We start from the raw sequence: 23,894 nt of genomic DNA on the forward strand, positions 1-23,894 counted from the left end.
CAAGGGCTGATTAATAAGACATTTAACCTATTATTTTTTTCATGGGACAAAGAGACTTTTAGTTCTGTAAGGTATCTGTAAAATGAGTGTCCAAAATGAACCAGGCAATCCCAGTCTGATTGACACTCAGGAATACATGAGCTGTGTGTTTTGCCCTTGTTATTTTTAGGTCAAATGTACATTTACATTTGACCCATGTCCAATCTCCTGCCAGCCCTTCACAAGCACTGTCTACTTGTCTAGAGATGGAGGAGTCTGCACATAAAGACGTACTGAATTCTGAAAGAGACATTAAATATCTGTAGAGGATTATTCAAAGAAGGATGCAGAAGTGGGGTCTGTAGTTTTCTCTGCATTGCAAAATTGTCCTGGGTTGTACAAATCCATCAAATGAATAGGCAGGCTCTGAAAGCTTCCTTTTCCCCACCCAAGATGAAAAATGTAATTGCCACAGGGATGCCAGAGGTGAATGAGATTCTGTCAGGAGGTTATATTGATAAAAGTAAACATCCTGCACAAAAGCTGAGTTTCTTTTGGCCGCTTGGCACAGATGAGTTCTTATTACAAGCCTGCACAATAACCAGTCCCCCGATTTGTTAAACAGATAACAGAGAAGCAGTTCCTCAGTTGCCAAAATGGATGTATTAGTGACAGGACAAGGCTAATGCTCCCAGCTACTCACTTTTTGGACCTGGCAGTGGTGATGGACTGGCTTCAGAGGCAGGAGAGCAGGACACCATGGCTCAGGGAGCCAATTAAATGTAGTGGGGAGGGAGCAGAGCAGCACAGCTGTAGTGAGGCACAGGAAATGGGTTTGGCAGGTGAAACTCCACTCCCAGTCTACACTGGAGAGTAAATCAAGCATTTGGGGTAAATAAGGGGGAGAAAAGCAACCTTCTGCTTTCTTTTGACTTCATAACAAACAGAATATGAGGATTTAGCCTTGCTGTCTTAGGAGTGTGTATGATAGTGGAGGAAGGTGGTGGTTTCATTAAGGTTTGATTTAGAAGCTTTAGTGGTAAAGCTCTTTTATTTTCTTGGATTTAGAGAACACAGGGCTTGGGTTTTGTTAGCATGTTCAAGGACATGTGGCAGCAGAACTACCCTGTGCAAAGTTTATGCTTTTTGTCCTGCAGACAGCATGGATATAGCTTTTTTTTTTTTTTTCCTTGCTGCAAACTGACCCAGATTTCTGCTTTATTTGACAGTCTTTTTGAGCATAGTGTGAAGGAGAGGCATTGCTTCTGGAAATGCATGTCAATGGTCTTGTGAAATGAACATCTCTCCCTCCCTCAGCCTTCCCCCAATCTAATTAATAAGGTCATCCCACTGAAGGCAGGCTTATAAATAGCTTTCCAAACACTAATGGAATTAGTTCTGGCCTGGACAACTTTTCCAGGGTGACACAGGTATCGAAGAAGGGCTTGTTCCTTGGCACAGACAGCCACTTACAGCAGGAAATGTTGAAATGTAAACATTTACCTGATGTCCCAGCTCTTGCTGCCAGCACTAAAGCTGAAATGGGATTACAGCAGTGCTACTCACATCATAGAAAGACTTCCTGCAAGTGAAACAAGGGATTTTAGAGGGATGGGCCTTGTATTATGTTACATTAGTCTGGATAATGAAATGTCAAATTCTGCTGAAGGTTTCTCGTTTGTCACTATTACTGAGGAAAGTGTATTTTTTATGTCCCACAAACCCACAAGATTTTGTGAGGATAATAAACAGTTACCATGGGGAATAAAATCAAAGTACTTCCAGTCGATAGGAATCTTTACCATGACAGCAATTAATGGGAAAGGAATAGCACAGCTATAAACTCTCAAAAGAGAGTGATGATTGAAAATTGACTGTTTAAATCATCAGTGAATGGAGCCATTGAACCTCTTCAAAAGCAATGGCTGAATTATTAACATTGAAAATCTGGCATGAGACTGGAATTTTATAATGAAAATAAAACCTAAATGCATCATAGAAAATGTAAGCTCTGATTGTTTAAAAAACTTGAACCAAAATGTAAAGAGAATGTATCTGATTCAGGAACTTCAAATCAGTAAGCATGAAGCTCCTGAAAACATGAGGCAACCATGAAATTATAATATGTTTATCTATGTGACTAATGAAGTTTAATTACAGTAGAATAATGGAGAAACATTTATTTTGCAGTCTGTTCTATTTGTTCTATCTTCACAGTCTGTTCTTCTCTTTGGCCTGTGTATTGCAATAGTCCTCCCATGTATTGCATTTCCAGTAAACAAAAGGACATTTCAAAGATTTCAAAATGCTTATTGGAAAAAACAGATGAAGGTCAAATTTTATATTAATTCATCTTTTCAATCAAATTCCTTGCTGTTGCATGTTCTGAATATAACCTTCTCCTTAAATGAAGAAGCTGGCAAGAGGGCAGGAGGTGCTTCATGTAACTGAGAAAAGATCACTTCTTTAGAGAAGGAGAGAAAAGCAGCACTTTTCAGCTTCTGAGATGGCCTTGGACCAGCTGCACAAATTCTGAGTCATCAGATGAATCAAGTCTGTTAATGACTGCTGAGAACTTTTACTTCAAAAAATGCAGAAGCATCTTGCTTTCAGATATTGATTCTGTAGTTCTTCCTTTGGGAGCTTTAGTCATAAAGGTGCCAGATTTCAAGGCGTTTTTAGAAATAAAAAATGTGAGAAGGGTTTGGCTTTTAGTAATTGTACCATAAAAAAGTTGGTGACCCACAGCCCTTGGAACATCTATCAGTTTCCCTAGCAGAAATCAGTATGGAATTTTGGCTGACAGGCAAAGAGCAAGTTATTAAAGGTAAAATTCACTCATAAAGAGAATTTTATATGAAAGGCCAAATCAGGACAACCTGACTCAGGAGCTAAGCAGCTGCCATTGCCTTCAGCTTCAGACTGGAGAACACCTGAAAAATCACAGTTCGGTTTCTTAAACCAAAGGGATAAGGGTCATGAGGATCTGTGTTGTAGCCTGCCTTTAGGAAGTCTACAAGAGAGAGTAAAGAATTACTCTACTCTATTATAACAGTATATTCTCTGAGTGTCATTAGATCCCCCATCCTCCAATTGTCTTGTTATTGTGGCCTGCAAAGAAAAGCCCTAGCTGTACCCCATCCTTTTGGAAAAAAAAAAGACCATTTTCCCTCTCTCTCAGATGTAGGATTTGAGCACCCAAAAGTGGAAGCTTTTAAAGATCTTTTTAGCAATGTGTTACCCATGCAGAACTAAATTATTTCTCTTTGGACCCAATATTTTAATATATCCCCAAATTCTTCTCTTTTCAGAAGTAAATGAAAAATGCTCACCCTTGTACCAAAGCCAAAATAAAGCAGTTCTGTGTTTGAATCCCAGCCCACAGTGGACCATCTTTAACTGATGTTTATAACATCGACACGCAAAATCTTTTCCCCTCCTTTCTTCTCCCCATCACTGGGATTTTGATCTGCAAATGTGTCTGCTACCTAGTCCTAATGTGCCAGTCACTCTTAATTCCTCATCTCTGACATCACAATCAATGAAGGGAAATAAGCTGTTACCTAATGGGGCTGACACAAAATCCATTTAAGTTAATGGAAAGACATTCATTGTTTCCTATCTGCCCTAGGTCAGGCCAGAGTGAACAGAGTGGGTGGAATTTAGCCCGTCATTTGTCATCTCAGAGGAAATGATTCCTACATCCCATTTGGACTGCTTAGAGATTTTAAACATATTTAGCAGAAGAAAACAGATTGATTTCTTGTCAGTTGTTAAATGGTTGAAATTTTACTCTGGTTGGATAGTCTCTCAGTTTAAAATGATACTTAGTTTTCTCAATAGTTAAAAAAACAAATATAGGAGAGAAAGATCAAGGTGGGTGTAAGTCAGTGAAACTGAAGAGGTACCTGACTGCCCTGTGCAGATCATGAAGCATCATCTGCACAGGATCTCAGCCTTGCTGGCAGGGGCTGCACAGGGCCTGTGAACTCACTCTGCCCTTCCTGCCAGCTAGCTGACAACCTCTCAGTGTTATTTATTTTAGGTTTCCTAAATACATTTGGAGAGGGAGAAAACAGCTGTACTCCAACGCATAGTGTTGTCTCAGGTCTTCTAGGTCTTGTAAACAGACTTAATAAAATATGAATCAATTTTTCTCTATTGCTTGCAAATGTTTACAAATATCATTCAGAAGCAAAATGAACATGTTCTTTAATATAGCCCAACAAACATCAGACACACTGTCCCTACTATATCTCCCACTCTGAATAATGCTTGTTAGCCTTGGGAACAGGGAGCAGAGTGCCTGGCAGGGACAAGAGACTCTGAGTGATTTTCTAACTTGCAATTCCCCTGATAAGTTTAGAGACTGTTTCTGCAGTGTTTCTGCAGAAATAACTTCTGTTATTTAAGGACAAAAGTCAAAATGTTCTGTTTCTTGGTTATGGTGTGTTACAAAGAGTAAAGGGAGTTTCACCATGTCCCTTCTGAACAGCCGGAAACTCTTGGGATATATCATTTAGTTGCTGATGGCCAGGCCAAGTTGCTGAGAGGTCAGAGGACTTGCAAGAAACAGAGACATCAAGAAGTTTGATTCCAGTTCAAATTTATCTACTCTGCTCCAAACAGTGATTGCAAAATAAATGTTTCTGCTGCTGGCGAGTTTTGTGAGGCCTTACGCCCATCATCCACTTACTTCTGTCTGTCCTTGAGTTCGAGTTATAAATTGTGTTATCTTTGATGGAAGGGATGAGTTTTCAGACAGACTTTGACCTGACTTATCTTTCTGCTGTGGTGGATGAAAGTCTACAGCATTCCAGTGATATTACTGAGGGATTGGACTCACACAAATGAGACTCTGACCCCTCACATAATTGCTGGAAGGACTAAAGGGGAAAAAACCTTTAATGCTTGGGAAGTTTTTAGGAACCATTTGGAAAGCAATTGGGTAAACAACAATCCAGAGGGGGCACAGGAGTCCCTCAACTTGTTTTTAAAATCCCTCAGACAGCAAATTCCTGTCCTCCAGATTCCTGGGTCTTGAGGCTCGGTAGCAATATTTATAAGGAGAGGCTGGTTGAAGAAAATCAAGAAATAAACAGACAGTGCCCCTGATGAAGAGCTGAAATAGAGATTTTTGTGGGCATAGATCATGTCTTTCTAGAAACTGTTCCTTCCCTGGGGTTGTCACTTCTGAGCTGCTTCTGGTTGCCCACAGAGGGGAGTGAGGATCCTCACCAGGGCCTAACCTTGTTCTGCTGCACTGGGCGTTACAACCTCTTATCTGTTGCTTGTGGGTGCTAAATTGCAAGGCCACATTTTTGGGAACAGAACCCAGAGCCTTGGAGGAAGGCCATGCTTTCAAACTCTGTTTCCTCAGTTGCTTCCCCAGCGCTGGGGCCACGGTGCTGGCAGGGGATCAAAGGCCAGAATTCCTGCGCTGTGCTCCGACTGTTCCTCCTGCCTGAGGTCACAGCACTCTCCTCCCTTCTGTATGGTTTCAGCAGGATCAGTTTTATAAATTACAGGGCAAGATACAGCCCTGGTGTGAGAGTGGGGCTGGGGAGGGCAGAGGGCTGCTCGTGTCCCAAACAAACCACCGTGGTGGCATCTGCCCTCGGCTGACCCTTGCTCCTACGACTGCCCAAGGCTCATTTCAAACAGCCTCACACCTGATAGAAATAGGAATGGTGGCTTCTGAACTGCCTCCAATTCTTTGGAACTTTACAGGAGTCCTGTAATAGCATTTTACTTAAATTCTAGAAGACAACAACAAAGCTATTAGCAACCTGGCACTGGAAAAACCTCCGTGGAGGTTTAGTCAAAATGACAAAAGTCTCTATCCAAAATTCATAAAGGCATTTTTAGTTTTTCAGTGGAAGTCCAAATTCCCATGTTTTGTCAGTAGAGCTGTCCTGGGTACATTTGCACTAACATTAACCATTTAAAAGCTCCTTAGTGTTCTTAGAGACAAAAAGGAGAATGCTTCCTTTCAGGAAAGATGCCCCTTAGCAGAGGAGAGGAGATACTCTAGAGGAGTTAATCTCCTCCCTTTTGTTCTTGAGTTTTGAGGAAGGCAAAGGCTCAACTTCTGGATGGTGGCATTAATCCCACACAAACTGAGCAATGAGCTGTGCCCCTGCTTGCAACTCCTGCAGCATGGAAGGTTAAAATAAATGGTTGTTAAACTCCTGGCTGTATAGTGCATGACACATTAGTGCTGCTTTTAGTCATCAATATATTCCTATTTAAAGATGACTGAGACTTTTAAGTCTGATGATTATTCATATTAAAAGTGTTTCTTTTTCATTTGAGATTTTATGCTGTCATGCAGACATCTCCATAATTAAATGTATGCTTGACTCTTTGTCTCCAGTTAAGTAGACATTAATGGGAACCTACCAAAAACAACTGCCAGAAATGTTCCCACACTTTAATTAAAAAATATTAATATCAAATTACAGTGATGATAAAAGTCCAATATGAGATCACTAAAGGGAATGAAGGCTAAATGGTTTTTGAATTATCCAAAGTAGTTTGTTACAACTGCTCTTTTTCTCACAGTTTTTCTATAGTCACAGCAGAGACCTATTCTCCACTGCATGAGGAGGGGTTTAAAATTAAAAACTTTTAAGCACAAAATCTCTCCACTTATAAAAGTAGTACTGAAGTTGCAAAATCGAAGACCTTAATATTAATATTAGGGAGCACCAAAATTCAAGTCAAGTCTGTCTTAGCCTGTCTCTGTCTAGTATTGCACACTATTTAATGCCATAATCAAACAGTATTTTTCCTGTGAGAAAAATCACACAACTGAATGGACTATGTTCACTTTGGGAGTAGCTACTCAATATTTCATTTTTCAATATGTGGCATAGAGTTTAATCCAAGCTAGGAGGGAGAGATCTTACACACTGCAGTCCTGATAATCTGATCTGATCCTCAGTCATTTACAGAGCAGCCCTAATCTAACCTGGGCACTGAATCCACACGCTAAAATTTTCCTGTGATTTTTTTGTCTTTAGAATTTTCTTTCCCTACACTAAGAACAATTCACCTGCTGCAGTGCCTGCAGGAGGGAACTGCCTCACTGAGTAAACAACCATGGCTTGATCCTGCCTTCCCAGCGAGCAGATGGATGCTTGAGATAACCTGAGGTATCGATGGTATTGTACCACTGACTGGAGATCCCAAAGGTGCTCTTTTTACAGCCACTTCCCAGGCCAAAGCTCTTCCCTCTGCAGGAGCATTTCCATCCCTGTGCAGGAGGATTTCCATCCTTGCAGCATTGCTCTCTCATGACTTTGCCTCTGTTCCAGGCTGGAGTGGGGCTGAGCTACACCTTACACAACCTGCAGACCAAGCTGGAGGCCCGTAACACAACCAAAATTGGATCGATTCTTTTGTGACAAGTGAGTGGGACCTTAAATGGGTATGTTGTTTGTACTCATCCCTTTGCTGCTAAGGAGCAGAGGACAAATATTTGTACAACTGCCTTCACAAATCCAGTTCACATAAACCCTCTGCCCTCCCTGCAAGAAAAAGCTGCCAAAAAAGATTGGCTGTTCATTAAATTTTGCTGCAGGTGATTAAGGTGGGTGCCTCCAAAAGCAGTCCTGCCCTCAAGACTGAACATGGCCTGGCAGGAATGACCCAGCTGTTCTGACTGGCTTGGAGAACAGATCCTCAGCCTCTCTTGGGAGCTGTGACTCCAGTGCAGCCAGGGCTGCTCTCTGGACATTTATTCCAGCTGATTAGCTGCACAGCTTTACATCCCAAATCCTGCTTTTTATCCTCAAATGTGAAAACCCAAGCCAAGCAGCTCAGAGTCTCTGCTTCAGTCACAATTTACCCACTGCAGCAAGGGTTTGCTGGAGGAGGGTTGGAGAACAGCGTCATGAAGATGGGTCTACTCCAGCTGGAAATTTCTGCACAATTCCCAGCTTGGAGGGGAATGGGGCAATGCCCATTCTTCTGTCAACAGTCGCACAGAGGAGGTGGCAAAGCTGCTCGTATTTGTTGTCAAAAATGGGCATGCTAGCAGGGGCCACAGCCTGAGCTAAGCCTGTGGGAATGTGGGCAGCCACTCTGCATGCCTGCCCAGGGAGCTGTGCCAGCTCACCTCCACCCTGACCTCACACAGCCCCTGTTATTCCAGCTCTGAGTCCAGCTCCGAGCAGCAGCTTTGTCCTCAGCGCGGGAGAAAGGTTTGTTTTGATGGCAGGATGATTAATGTGCCTCAGCTCCATAGCTGTAAAATCCCTGGGGAGACAGGGCATGTCTAATTTGTACTGTGCCACAGCCAGGTGAGCACAGCACCAGGTCCCTACTCAGGCATGACCATGCTCAGGCTCAATATTTACCTGACTGCAAAAACTACAGCTGCTTTCCTCATTTTATAGTGGCAAAGCTGGTATCCACTAACATTCCACTTGAAAAAATACCACCCAGCTCCCTAGAGATGCCACAGGGAGTAACCATCAGCTATAGCAAACTTTTTCTTATGGGATCAGGGAAATTGCAATCACTTTACTTACACTGGGGCTTGAGGCAGCATTGAAGGAGTGAGCCCTGTCTTCTGCTGTCCTGCAGGTGAGGCAGTGAAGCTCATCTCTTTTTTTAACTAAAAATGGGCTAAAACCAGTGCAGGAAAAAGCCATCCACAATCCAAGAAGCCCTTGGCTGATGGCAGGTCCTGCCCTGCAGAGCAATCCTGGCCTGGGGCAGCATCACTGTAAGACTCTCATGATTTAAGGCCTGAGGGTATTTTGTATTTGCACATTTATCCTTCACGTAACCATGTCAATGTTTACATATGGCTGCTCCAGATTTTACCCTGATTTCCCAACCAGCAATCCCTGTAGTTTCCTCCTTGACTCACCTCAAAGCCAAACTGTTCAGTGCTGCTCTGGGAGTGATCAGCCCCAGTGTTGGATAAATACACTGAAGCAGCAGCAAGGACAGCTTTGGTGACACTCTTCCCATATGCCAGTGTGGTTTATTTTATGTTCACTATGGTTTATTTTTTTTATTTTGTGCTAATAAACTCTGCAAATATAAATATCAAGCCAGAGTGGTTTGTATGGGTATTTGACATTGATAGAATAAATTACCTTTCCTACATATTTTCCATTATATATCTGCTTCCATTTTGTGCTGCACACAGACATGAGAAGGAAACCTTTACCATCACAGCCCTTTGCAAACACAGTTCTCTTCCAAGCTTTTGGTCTTACTATTAAATAAATATGTATGCAAGATAACACTGGTGTAGTACTAAAAAACTATTATTTAAACAGCTTTCAAACCTATACAAATTCTAACTTTTTACACAGCAAACTTGCTGCAGAGGATCTTCCACAGCTGTGCTTACACCACCTCCAGAGCCAGAAACCCAAAATGCACAGTAGACACCAAACCTGTGTTTTTTTCACTGAACCCAAATGAAGTGTCTTCTTACCTCAGGGGAAACAAAACACACCTGAGAGCTGAATTTCCTCTGGAGGTACCCAACCCTCTCCTTTGGCTGTGAAAGCAGACTGAATTTCTAATCAGGCACTCAGGTTGGTAAAAGAGGAGCAATTCCATAGCCATGAGCTTGGGCTTGAAATCTGACTGACCCCACAACACTGGTTCTGGAAGAAATCATTTCACCCAACAAAAAGGTTAAAATAAGGAAATTTTTCAGTACTCTAAAAAGCAACAAGATGCCTGGCCAGTTTTGAAACCTTTTGGTAAAACAAAACAAAACAAAACAAAACAACCAACAAACCAAAAAACCCAACAAACCAGCAGAGTTTCATCAACTGCTGACAAATACTCAAATATTTTATTTTCATTTACAAACTCCTGCAGCCTGTGGATACATGGTCCCAAACCACTTCTAGAGCAGCATCACTCTGGCTCTAAGGCAGAAGTCCTTTCCCATCCCTGCAAATCCAAAAACTGCAGCATGGATGAGCACTGCAGCTGCTGGGCTCTGTCTCCACATCACCCAAATTTCAAACCTGCACTGGGCACAGTTCAGACCCACATGGCCAAGAAGGGGACCCACAGGGACAAGTAGAGGAGAGCCCCAAGCCCAGCATTTCCTGAATTCATTCCATTCTCAGTCATTCCTATTTAGTTAGTTTTTTCCACTTCACTTCTAGGATGGCCCTGCCAGGTTAGACAAGCTCCTGAAGCCTTGCAGAGATGTTTTCTTATTGCATCTTATATCATTATATATTCTTACGTATGATATATAGTCTTATATGTATTTATACACACACGCACACAGAGGCAGGTCACCCCTGGTTTGCCAGCTGGACTGGACTGCAGAAGTGACAGAGAGAGGAGCAAAGGCTGGGGAGATTTACAAATCTACTCTATACATTGCAACAAACCTCATGCAAAGTCAACATGGCCTTGCATCATAAAGCACAGGCTGGAGCCAAGAAACAGCTCAGCTGGAGAAGCCACAGAATGAGGAGAGAACAAGCCTGTTCAGGTAAGAGCTCTGCATCTAAAAACATGTCCTGACATATTCACAAGGGGAGGTGAGATATTTTTGAAGTTGATTTTTCTTTTCTTGCAACTCCCCAATCCTCTGAGCTCATTAAAATGAAGACACTCTAATTTCCAGGAGTGGCCAACAGGGAAAGGTCAAGGAAGGACTTCTTTGTAATGTTGACTTTCAATTTCCAGGGAGAAGAACAGGATTTTCATTAAACCACCATCAAATTCTAAATTACTGCACTGTCAAAGGAAAGTAGGACTGTCATTATACAAAAGGAAGTGAAAGAAAAAACGTGATGATTTCCGACTTGTACACAGGTCTGTCTGAAATGGGGTCTTGGGCTGACAAAAACAAGGGCCTGGTTACCAGCAGCTGCTCCTGGCTGGGCACAGAGCTGCTGGATCAGTGGTGTTACACATCCCCTCTGCACAGCAGGTTTTGTGGGGGCACATTCATAGAACCCCAGTCCTGAAGATTCAGAGTTACTCAAAGAATGTTCTACAGTCTTCAAAAGAAACAAAGCAGCAGTTTTTTGCTGTTGCACCAAACCTCAAATAAAGAAAGCAAGCCCTGGGAACCCAGTGAAATCTGTACTGAACAGGACACTCAGTCTCTTAGGGAGGCACTCCAGTGTAAAATCCGGGGCTGTTACTTGCTGCTTTGTGGTTTGTATTTCCATGGATAGATGCCAGAGGAGGACAGTCTGATTAGACATATTACTTCTGTTCAAATTTAAACAAATATTTGATTTTATTCATCCCATTTTCACTTGAAAAATGCCATCTGTCCACTAAAAAGCATCCTTACATCCGACTAAGCAAAAAACATTGCTTGAGGCCCTCAAAGGGAAAACAAAGGGAAGAGCTGAATCTCCCAGGTGCAGCTCTAATGACACGAGTTTGGGGTGGTCAGAGCTGTAGCTGCCTTTGCCCCTCAGGAAAGCTTTGCTCAGATCCATGGGTTGGATCTGAAGACAGAGACGCTGTCTTTTAACAGTTAATTAGCTGCACCAATTAGTGGTCTTGGTGTACAAAGAGTGACAAAATGAGTGTGAAAACCAACAGTAAGAGAGCAGCTGGATCTGAAAGCAGGGTGGAATAGCAGAAAGCTGGGGCAGCACATCCAGCAGCCAAACTGTGGCTTCACAGAGGCTCTGAAGCATGACAGCCAAATAGAAATCATGGTTGTACCCGTGCAGATTTGGGCCCCTCTCCTGCATTGCAGTTACACTCGTGTCACCCCAAGGTATCACTGAAATCCTGTTGACTTACCTTGAGTAACCTCCTGCCTGCAGCAGGGACAGGGAGAACAGAGCACAGCACATGGGCTTCAGACCTGTCCAGGGTCACATCCCACTCCTGAGCAACAGAATCTGGCCCCTGCAAATCCAAAAACTGGAGCATGGAAAGACCAGTGGTTTGTGGGGAGACACCAAGATCACGTCATGTGCTGTACCTATATCCCAGAATGTGCTGTTTGGAAAGTTGATGCTTAGGACAGCAGTTGCATGTCAATGTCAAATAACCTGCCCTGTCCCTTGAGATTCTGGAGAAAAGAGGTGACCTGAGACAAGGTGAAGAATAAGAATAGAGCTGGGGTGACTTCTGTATTGAATTTAAGACACTGTTAAAATAGAAGCACCTGCAGTCTTTATGCAAGAAGCTGTAATTATGTGCACTGACAGGTCTCAGCATGTGGAGCTGTGTGCATGCATTATACACTAACATGGAGCTAGCAACCAGAGAAGCCAATAGGGTTGCTACATTATTGCATTCTATATTATCTTTTATTAGGAGACATGCAATATGATGGTTTCAGTTTTTAAAATCCAAACATTAAAGCGTTTTCTGACTGCATCCCACACAGGAGCAGCCTGTGCTGTGCCAGCAGCCAGGGCTGCACCTACAAACCCAGTTATCTCTCTGCAGCCTTGCCCTGCTCTGGTCATCTGGGGCACTTGCTGTCCCCATCTCCCAGGTTGAAGTCATGATCAGGCTCACTGGGAGTTCTTAGCCCAAAGTGCCCCTTTGAACTCAGGGCTGCTCGGAGCCCCGGGTGCCTTCTGGCAGGTTGTGCTGGGGGCTTCAGACGCCGTGATCTGGCCAGCAGAGGTTTATCTGCTAAGACAGAAAAGCTGGTGCCCTGTAGGAGCAGAGCTAATCTGACAGGCTGGCACTTCAATCAAACGAAACGAGAGTGGCAAAATACTTCTGACCCAAGAGGATGCTCTCGAGCTCTGCACTGACAAGATGCAGTGACGGGAGCTGCCCACGCTCACAGCACTGTTACACACTGGTAGCACACATCCCGCCTGGCCCCGCTCAGGACAGGCATTCCTGCCATCCAGCCAGGTCCTGGAGCTCGTCCTGGGGGAACTGGCCTCTGAGGATGGACAGGGAGCTGCTGAGACCCAGCTTCCACTTCCAGCCATCTGCACAGGATGGGAAGCACCTGGAGATCCAAGGGTACCCTGCTCATTGCAGGCAGGTGAGTGCTGCTGCACACCTGCCTGGAGGGAACTCATAGCAAAAGGCTGGCCCTGCTCCAGTCCAGGTAAGGGCAAGATTTTGCTGTGTGTAGAAACAAAGAGAGGTGTTTCACCCTCCAGTGATGAGAGCACAGCCTGGGCTTTAGCCTTTTGCCTTCATCCATTTCATCCAATAAGTATGCCTTGACTTCTTCTGCTAAAAAAAAAAAAAAAAAAAAAAAAAAAAAAAAAAGGAAATGATCCGGCCTCTGTAACATCTGTGACTCCAGATTACCCTGAATGCTTCCCAGCAGAGAGGGCACAGAAAAAACATGGTCATCTCCTTCCTAGCAGCTGCTAAACAAAACAGGAAAAGGCAGCCCTACAGCATGACCGTGCTTTGAAGCTCTGCCCTGCAGGCCAGGCTTTGGCCACCTTTGGGGAAGTTTTAGCAGCACCATTCTCCCACCTCCCTGCTGGTGGTGGGACCTTTCTTTGCTTCTTGCCTCAAACATGACTGCCCTCTCCTCTGGGAGCTCTACCCCAGGTTGGGGCATCTTCTCTTTCACTGCACATGAAGAGCAAACAGGCAACAAAATAAAAGCACACGTTCACCTTCAGCAGCTGAAGAAGGCAAAGCATTTTCTGTTTGCAAAAGTGGAAGAGCAATGAGTCCATTTGCAAAATAGTTTCCCATTAACCAGCCCATGATAATATCTTACACTCTCCTAATGGCAGTTTAACTGTCACCCCGACAAACAGATGGACTTTTGTAATACTGAGAGCACAAATTCACAAGAAGAGAGAAACCTAGGGACCTCATGGCCTACAGAGCTGGCTGGCAGGGAAACAAAAAAGGGTCCTTTGTCCCTTCAGCTCTCCAGAGGTAATAATGGGGGAGCAGCATATCCCCTCCCAAATAACACTGCCAAGGCAGTTACAAAAACACATGGATGGGACAATGATGATCCCCATCTCCTCCTTCAGTCACGGCTTAGCACTCCCACCTGTCCCAGCAGTTCTCTCATCTCTACCACCAAGAACTGCTGAAAACCTCCCTCCTCCCAGGCAACTCAAACACTAGCACGTTTTGTAAATACACATCCCAAAGTTGTGGTGTTAATACTTCACAATGATTTTTTCCATGCCAGAATGAGTTAAGGTAGGAGTCTCTGTCCTGGCTTCAAATTTCCTGGCTTTCCCCTGTCTGCGTCACGACATAATTCTTTCCAGCAGCCTTTCCCTCAGATGTTCAGAGTTAGCATTGGGATCCCTGCCAGTTTTCCTTCCCAAAACAAACAGGGAGCCTCCTGATGCCAAAGATTTGCCTTCTATTCATTTCTCCAGGGATAGAACACTTGGCTTTACAAGCGATGCCCCGATTTTCAATTCAGCATGTGTATATAAATAAAAATGCAGCTCTACAGAGCCTGTCTGCACTAGAAAAGACTGGATGGCATGTCCCTAACAAGCTGTCTCTCTCCATCAACTGTAAATAGAGCTTCAATTAATTAATGAGATTATCTGCCAAGTTAGTACACATTGCTTCAGCAAGGAAAAAAAGGCTTATTGTCAAGTTACTTTTTGCTGGTGTAATCATGTCAGCATCAGAGTTTTTGCTAGTAATAAAAACACCCACCCATTATTAAATCACTCTGGTTCCAGTGTAAACCTGGTCTAAAACTAAAGCCCTGAAAAGTGATAAAATACCATTCCCATCTCAGTAAAAAGCTTTTCTTTCCCTCCACAGTGTCCCTGGGCTCATAACACCTCCCCTGCCCTGGTGACCTGCCTGCTTTGCCTGGAGGGCTGGAAATTGCAGAGCTGCTGGTGGCTGATGAGAAATGATTTAAAGGAAGTGTTGCTGTGAACCCTGCAGAGAGCAAACCACAGCCCTGCACTGCTCCCCGCGGGGCACAGCTGAAATTTGGGTAGATTCTGTCTCACTAAGGGACATGTCCTTCAGGCTCAGGACAGGTGGAGTGTTTGTCCTTCAGCAAGCCCAGGCTGCTGCTGCCAGCTCTTCTTTTGGAGGGAAAAACAGTAGGTTTCCTCTTTTTGAGGAAACAAGTGTGTGACTTAACGTCAAATCTGTGCTTAAAATGCTCCTGAAACAGGAGGGATGCAGAGAATGGGAAAGAAATCACCTGTAATAAGCACTATTAATATGCCTCCATCAAGTATTGTCTTTTTTTGGTTGTTGTTGGGGAGGGTCTGAGGTGCAGTGGCTGTACCAAATGGACAAGGCACCTACAAACATCTGCCACTCACAGATTTTTTCAATCCACCTTTTCTGCTCATTATATTCCCATTATGTGTGCCCAGTTTCCAGCAATAAACTTAAGACAATTCCCATCAATTTCTCAGAAATTCAGGGGGTTTGTCATTTGAAGAAGGCAAAGGTGGATATGCCCAATCCCTGCCTTCCCTCCTCTTTCTTGAAAGGTTTAGCCCTAGAATTGACCTGAATTTGTATATTTATTTTACATGAAAGAAGTGGTAGAGATAAAAATAGAATGTGAAAAATATTACATAATGAAGTGATAAAAGGATATTAATTACTTAGACAATACAATTATTACAGATAAAGGTGGATGCTAAGCCTATATTCCTTGCTCATGCTGAAGTCAATAGCAGTTAAATTCAGTGTATTTTTAGAGTAATAAAGAGCTATAACATAGGCCAAATCAGCTTCAATACTGAAGGAGTTCAAAATGAGAGTGCTTAAACAATATGTCCAAGTCTTCTAGGTATTCGGGAAGAGACACAAATATATAATCATTCATAATTAACAATTTCTCCATAGCACCACCCGTGAAAGGATCTCATGTTCCTTCATAAATATTAATTAAATCAACCCTACACCCCACTTGTGTAACAATTATTACTGACATTAACAGATGGAGAAACTAGGGCACAGCTTCATTGCCCACACAGAGCATCTGCTGCAGATCTGGGATGAGACTGACCCATCCCCAGCCGGGGCTGAACCCTCACATTCTGGATTCGGATGCCTTGTGACAAGGATCTGCCTCCAAAAACCACCCGATTTGTCACATTAGGGTGGAAATGCCTCTTTGAAACATTAATGTCAAACAGTGTCAGTGTCAGACAGGGAAACCAAGCAGTTTCTCCAAGGAAAGTGTCTCCAAGGAAACCAGCATATGTGAGGAGGAAGAAGTAAGGAAACTAAAGCAGGAGCAGAACAGAAGCTTGAGAAGGCATCTGTTCAGATTTTTCTAGCTTCCATCATTCTGCTATGATTTTCTCTAGTTAAGTCAGATAGCTTTCTGCTGCGGATGTCAGAGCAGTTTATTTGTAAACAACTAATTTAGCTTTCCACCACTGTAGCATGAAGAGCCAGACCTTCACCTCAGAGCTCTGAGAGCTGCCCCAGGAGTCCACCTGCTTTGCTCAGGGCCAGCAGCCACCAGCACACGTACACCATGCTCCTCACATGCACATCCTTGCTGAGGCTCCAGCTGTCATTTCATCCAGGAGCCCCTCAGGACTCCTGGATTCAGTTCAGGACACGTGGATTCAGTTCAACCCCCAGAGCCCACCTGACAGAAGAGATCCTGCACAGGAAGTCAAGCACTTGGGAGAGCCACAAAGTCATTTGGGCTGGACACCCAGGGCCACGACACCCAGCTCAGTGCTTTGCCATATAAAAGGTACACAGGTAGCTCAAGAGACTTGGGCTTGTGGGGTTTGATCCCTCTAAAAGATGACAAATGGGCTGTAGGGCTCCCCAAAGCAGCATTGGCTCATGGTTGGAAGAACAGTATTTCCAGTTAAAGTCCCAATACCAATTCTTACCTCCTGGCATTCCCACCAAAGCACCAACATCACACAAGCTGAATGACTGATAACTCAAGGTGATGCAGTTCTAGGCAGTAAAAATTATTCTTACGTCCTTCTTACAGCCAAGGGGTTTGACTTGGCCATGTCACTCTGCTTCTACACTCAGCACAATCAGAGGATGAAACAATGTGCTGATAAAAAAAAACGAGACGAGGTTAAACCCATTTCAAATTCAAAACAATCACTGCATGGGAAGGAATTCTCCCTGCCAAATATGGGTTAGTCTGTCTGGACTAATCCTCTACTCATATGTAGTGGCTTATTAGGGATTTTAAAAAGAAATCTGAAGGCTTAGACAGTATGTTTACAGTGGAACAGCCTCACATGAAAGATGAATTTTCAGTGAATTTAATGACATGTTTGACTAGAATTAATATTGGAGAACTCTGGAAATCTTTTTTCCTGTTGTTTCTCTAAAGCCCTTTAATAAAGGCTTTACAGAAGCAGTAATTTGTGACTTTAAAAGCACACTATGCCAACTGTAAGCGAGCCAGTGCAGACTGAATTCCTGTTTCCTGCAGAACAGCAATAAATCCTTCCAGCACCCCTGAGTTCGCTTCAAATCACAGAGCTACAGATATCAGAGTGCCATGGTGACCACAGCTCACCCAAAGCAGGTGTTGTAAGGCTGTGCCCAGAGTTTGCCCAGGTTTCATGTGGCTTGTTCAATGACTTCTCTGATCCACCTGCATTGCTGTGGGAGGATATTTTATTTTGTTCTCTTGGATCCTACTGGAGTTAGTCCATGGACTGAAATTCAAGTGCAGCCCTTGTGTGCCAGTTTTGTAATGATAACTCCTTATGAACTGCATAAATGACTTAGAAGAGAGAAATCTCAGTGCAGAGGGCAGAGGAGCAGAGAAAACTAACCAGATACATGGAGCAAAGCACAGAGGGGACAAGAACTGCCCAGGGATGCCCCATAAGCCAAGGGCAGAACAGGGAATAGAGCATATTTCCTGAATCCTTGTCAGTCCATCCAACATTGTCCACCTCATATTGCTTATGAATAAATATTAATACAATTTTACCCACATCTCACTCATTTGCAAAGGGCACCTGCTGCAGGACAGGATTTCTCTGCTGGATATCCTGGCCTTAAAATCCTGCCTAATCCTCTGGGCAAAGAACGTCTCCATAGGCACGGGCAGGATTAAGCAAGGCATAAACCCATCCTCAACTGAGCAGGGATGGAAGAGTCAGATTCAGGGGCTCTTTCCTGAATCCATGGATCCCCGCAGTCACATTCTGGTGCTTCCCCATGTGGGACAGGGCTTGGAAGATGCTGCAGGTGTCCCAAAGTGATAGCTCAGTCTCTGCAGAGCTCCTCTGCAAGGCTCAGTTTGGGATAGAAAACAACAAATCTTGGTTCAGAATGTTTTGTACTGTGTGAATTCCAGCAAGGGATTCACATTTTACACACAACTTATGCAAACAGCAACCCTGCTGTGGGAGTATTCATCCCTGTTTCCTCCCAGTGATGCAAATGGCGTGGCAGAGGACTGCAAGCACTCGAAGGAACACAGCTTCAAGGCTGATTTCTGGCAAGCTTGGCCTGATGAAAGTCCATTTGCGTGCATTAATCTTGACACAGTCATTAAGTAAAGCATGGCAGCAGAGACCTCCCCAAAGCAGTAATTTCACTCATAGGGACTTGATTACTTGGAATTCTCATTACATACTCAAGGATTCTCTCCCACTAATAATACTCTAATCCTGGTTTAGTATAAACAATATTCCAATATTGGCCTAGTAAGACAAATTACTCCAATATTGGTTTAGTATAGACAAAACCAAGAAAGCCATTTTATTCCTATTGGGAAGGCAAAGTCCTGACGCAATTTAGTTTTTCATTTTCCAGAAAGGGATTTACCCTATGTTTACCTTTCTGCTATCAGAAGGAAAGTATCATTTGCTGCTTTTAACTCCACATTTTGGAGCAGAGTCCACCAACTATCACAACTGACAAACGTCCTCATGAGAGAACAATGGAAACTGGTCCTGTGCCTGCAGCCTCCCCAGGCACAACTTCCTAAAGCTTAGGGCTGAAAACTTACCCTGCCAAAATCAGCAGCTTTGCCATCAAGCTCCAAGGAGCCAGGGATCTGTGGTTAATGCACACAAAACTCCATATCTGGAGAATTTCAGCTATCTGAAAGTATTTATTAACACAGCCTTGCAAGTCTGTTTTACCTACAGAAACAAACACAGTGGCAATGAAATGGTGACGTGGTGTCATTACATTATTTGCATGACCTTCAGCAAATAACCACAGCTTCTTTGCTGGCACTGTGGCATTCTATGTCCCACGAGCTGTGACATGCTCTTTGTGATATTTTTGAGCTCTTTTTAGTCCTCCCCCAAGGTCTTATTAACAAATGTTATTATTTCTGTTCTTAAATGCCAGGGATCCCTTATCACCAAGAATGCTCCTAGAATGTTAAATGACACATGAACACACAACAAGCTTTAAAGAGCTTACAGGCTGAAGGGAAGGCAGATGGGAGAGCCCAAGGAGAGATAACCCACCCTGCGTGGGTGACAGCAGCCATAACATACGAGCAGCTCAGTCACTGCCACGTTTTGCCAAAGCAGCTGCAACTAATTGCACTTTTTCAGTGCTAAACAACCAAAAGAAGACATTCAATGTAGTTATTTCAGCATGATACATGGAAGAGGATCATAGGACCAATTTCTGATTTACCAGTTTCATCACATGAAGAGTTTTACTCCAGTTTAAACCCACCCATCAGGAACCTTCCTTCCAATTCAGGCTTCCTTCCCAAACCAGGCATATCCATGACTCCCAGGGTGCAAAGGACAGCTTGAAAACAAAACCTGGGTTCACCCACAAGAATTTAGAAACCAAAAGAAAAAACACCAATCATTCTGGCTCCTTTTCTTAAAATACAGTTAAATAAAAGGTACTCTTGAGATTTCTTTGCTGAAGCCAGGGTGCTCTGTGGCTGATTCAGAAACCAGCATGTCTGGGGATGTAGCACAGGCAGACTGTTCCTACCCAGCTGGAGTACAAACCATGCAATCCAGCCAACAGCTTTGTTCAATTGTGGTTTGAATTCACTGCAGTTTATTTCTGGAAGTATTTAAAATGCCTGTCCTGAAGACATTGGGATCACTGCATCCACTGAGTCATCCATGACACCTGACACAGGTAATAAATCTCACTGTGCTTACGAAACCTTTCTGTAGGACTCTGTGGGAACTTCACATTGACATGATGTAAAATAGCTTATGGGACAGGCACCTGCAACTGTCTGGGTCCAGTGCTAACTTGCCCTTAATAACCAGCTAAAATCCACCACTTAAATAATATCACATATAGGAACTTGAGCACTATTTAGAGGGACACAATAACCTAGTGTTAAACATCCTAAGGAGCACTGACAGGGACAAAACCAGCAAGATGCAGAAGAAACTTGTTAACCAAAAAGGCCTTTAGCTTATAGCTCTGAAATGATGGGAATAGCAGGACCTGATGCAGATAGCATTAGATTTACTGGAGATACAATAACAGCCTTGATGTGGCCCAGCAGGAACATGATATGGCTGAAGGAAGGCTCAGGGCGAGATGGACACTGAAATCCAGGACATGGGGTTAGAAATTCCTGTTCCAGAGGACAGAAGTGACACACGTTTCACATTACTGGTAAATTCACCTCAGTTCCCACTTCCCCCTGGGCAGGAGGCATTGTACCCAGCTTTTCCAGGAAGCAAATTGTATCCTGACAGGGGATCTGTGCAGGGCAAGGGGTGCTCTGCTCCGTAAGAGCAGAGCTTGTGTTCTACCTACAGAAAACACGTGCCAAGACAGGCTTGGCACTGCCCTCAGGGGAGCTCACAGCCAACATAGAAAGTATTGATTTCTGATGGGAGCAGCAGCTGGCTTCTACAGGAAAGGCACTATCTCTATCCTTTGAAAATCCTTAGTGTTTCTGTTCTCCCTGGGGAGGTGGGAACAGCCTTCCAAGGTCATTTGCAGGACTGAGGAAGACGTGCTGAGGCTGTGGGGCAGCACAGCTCAGCCCATTGGGGTGGGATGCTCTGAACAACACTGAGTCCCTGCCAAAATAACTGCACTGGGCACAACTCAAGATTAAACCAAGGCCCCGCTTCAGTGCCCGAGAGGATAACAGCGTCACTGCTGCTGGCTGCCAGTGGGCTGCAAGGCAGCAGCAGAAATGGAAGTTAGTCTCTTTATGGCTGGCAGGCAGAACTGCGAGCTCATATCGATGCAGGGCACAGCTCAACATCAAATGATCCCCCGAGCAATGGCAGCACATTGAATAAATCAGTGTCTGAACGTACCTGGGGATCGCGTTGTCCTTCTGCACGCGGGGAGTAAACATAGCAGAGAGGCAGGAACTGGAGCTCCAGGCAGGGTCCCTCACACCACTGTAGTCCTTTTCCCAGGCAGATCAGCAGGGTTCTCGTAGGCAGAGATGAGCCCCTTTGCCCAGCGAGTGCCAGGGGAGCCCTGCTGCATCACCACCAGCCGGATCGGGGGCTGGGTGTCTGCAGGGACCTCAGGAGCATATTCCTTGCTGGGATCCTTCCCTCTGCAGTCATAGAGCACGCAGGAGATCAGGAAAACCAGAAGCAAAATGACATAGCTAGATACCAGAATGATGAGATTCAAGGTAACAGGGTCAATCTCCAAATAAAACTCCATTTGGTCCCATACTAGTGAGGGCAAACTCAGAGAATGAAGTTTCATATGCACGAATGAGCAAGTGCTAACTGATCAGAATAGATGTATTGGCTTTGTGGTAAAAATACACTAATCCTCAGGTCTCCTGTAGCAATGGATTTCCCCGAACCGGACGATTAAAGCAGCTCAGTTTAATAACTTAAGCTCCTTCTTTTAATGCCACGTTGCCTACAGTGGCAGAAGCTAAATTTGATTGCTATATTGATAGGAAAACATCCTCCTTGCCCAGGGACCACCTTTTTCCTTGGTGGGCAGGTACTAAACTGAGTTTTCTCTAAGGCTATTTTGCAGACCCTCCATTCCTCAGGTGGGTTTGAACTCATGGGCTGAAAAAACCTGAGCTGCATAATTAGTAAATGAATACAGAAATAATTAGAAAGTCATTTGCAAGGTAACTTTTCTCAAACTCACAAGCCTGATCCTGATTTTGACTAAGACCTTTCTGCCTTGGGCTAGTGCTACAGAAGTGTTTTAAAGTGAATTAAAGATGTTTATTGCCCAGGTTGCTGTCAGTATTACAAGGACACGTCACACTGCTCTCACACACTGCACAGCCAGTCCTTGCACAGATTCCTCTGTAGGATCCTGCTTCCCACAGGTTGCTCTGTCTCATTTGAGTCTCCCATGTGTGGGAAGGTACAACAAAACTGCAGCATTTCTGTAGCCAGGGTGCTGCTAGTTTCTTTTTCCTGTGTGGACCTTTGGCTGAGAAGAGGGTGAAGTTTGTGAGTGCCTGGCAGCAGGGCCAGGCTCCTGAGCACAAACCCTTCAAGTGCCTTTTGCACCTTCCAGATTTATGTCTCTGAAGCAGATGAGGGAGTAGGGACATAGAGAGCTGCCACGTGTCACCCACACAGTGCTTGGAGAAAGACCACTGTGGCTGCTGGAAGCCAGAGATGTCCAGGACACCAGGGAGGCAGACACAAAGGGATGGGGCCAAGGAGCACCACAGACCCTACGTCAGCACATTCACCTCTCCATGCAAAACCCCAAGGTTTTGGTTACAGCACACAAGGCTTTTAGGAAGGGATTAGGCTGTCCCAGGTCTTAGCACTGCCAGAGCTGTGGAAAAGGGCTTTACGTGTCAGCAGGAATCCGCTCTGGCGTGTCTAAGCTGTAAGAAATATGTCATGGGGCCATCCTGCCGCCTCGACCTCCACATATGCCACTGGCTTTAAGGTCAACATCAGCTGCATCCCCCACCCACCATCTGCCCTCACGGCTGTTTAGCTGAGGAGAAGTTTGCATCAGAGTAATCCCAAGGCTGGCACTGCCAGTGGCATGTTTGGCAGAGGGAGAGAACCCCACGGCACCCAGGATGCACATTTGTGTGTCCCCGCTCTTCTGTGCCTGTCACACACCACATGCTGTGTCTGAAGCTCAGCATTTGGCTGTCAGATGTGGTTTAGATGAGGCTGAGATTTTTTTCAAGACAGGCTCTTAATTATGCACTTCCCATCCAAAGCAATGGCAATAGGAGCCGGGATTTGGTGTCAGTGATCGCTGGGAAACTGAAAGTCTTTTGGAAATCCCTCCAAAATTCTCAGAAGCAACAGCACATTTGAAGGGCAATGGATTTCATGGCCTTAAATTTCAATCATGTTGTGCTACAAAAGATCAGTACCAGAGTGATAAACATTATATAGTTTCCATACTGAGACAGAGATGGGATTTTACATTAAGTCTTTTAAACTGTTCCTCAAATGACAGCCTGGGTTCTGAACTTAGCACTGTGCTAACAGAAAAAAAAAAAAAAACCCAAAACCAAAAAACAAAACAAGCAAACCCCAAAAAACAAAAACAAAACAAAACAAAACCCCACAAAAAAACCACCAACAAACCAAAAAAAAAAAAAAAAAAAAAAAAAACCACCAACAACAACAAAGTTTATGCGTTCTCCAAACCTGAATTGTCTCCTCCAAGGTCCTCCACATGAACAGCTTTGTTTCAGATTACTGTCCAACATTGCAGCAGGGAGATACATGCCTCAAGTGTTTAGTTTAGATAGGCATCATGCCAGCTTTTAGAGGGACTTTTCAAAATGTAAAATCTGGTACTGCGTTGCCACAGCACCTCCCATGTTGCTGCAGACACATTCTCCTGGAGACAAAAAAGCCTCCTTGCTTCTACATCTCCACAGCATCTCAAATCATTCTCTTAAGGGTGAGAATAGATGATAGTTTCATCTATCACCTCCTCCCAGGGCCTGGTTTGCAGCAAAATCCCATATTTATGCTTTTGTTTTATTCCCAGGATTCCTGTCCTTCAGCCTGGCCAGCTCCCAGCAGCCTTTGTCCAAGTCAGTGTGCTGAAAACTGAAGCCTAGCAAGGGACTTGGCTTCAGTATAATTTATTTC

General features: G+C 44.1%; 2 protein-coding genes across 2 annotated transcripts in view; both read right to left on the reverse strand.

Annotated features, from left to right (window-relative positions):
* Positions 1 to 21,190, reverse strand: part of MMD (monocyte to macrophage differentiation associated) — a 41,340-nt gene extending 20,150 nt beyond the window's left edge. The window contains exon 1 of the mRNA XM_068209667.1: positions 21,135 to 21,190. Within this exon, the coding sequence (XP_068065768.1) occupies positions 21,135 to 21,175 (41 nt within the window). The 5' untranslated portion in view covers positions 21,176 to 21,190. The remainder of the gene's footprint in view (positions 1 to 21,134) is intronic.
* Positions 21,191 to 21,213: 23 nt separating this feature from the next.
* SMIM36 (small integral membrane protein 36) lies at positions 21,214 to 23,294 on the reverse strand. Its single transcript, XM_068209671.1, has one exon. It carries the CDS (start codon positions 21,541 to 21,543, stop codon positions 21,214 to 21,216), a length of 330 nt encoding a protein of 109 aa, XP_068065772.1. The 5' UTR covers positions 21,544 to 23,294.
* Positions 23,295 to 23,894: the final 600 nt, after the last annotated feature.

Source organism: Anomalospiza imberbis, chromosome 19 (assembly GCF_031753505.1).
Source record: "Anomalospiza imberbis isolate Cuckoo-Finch-1a 21T00152 chromosome 19, ASM3175350v1, whole genome shotgun sequence".
Classification (NCBI taxonomy): Eukaryota; Metazoa; Chordata; class Aves; order Passeriformes; family Viduidae; genus Anomalospiza; species Anomalospiza imberbis.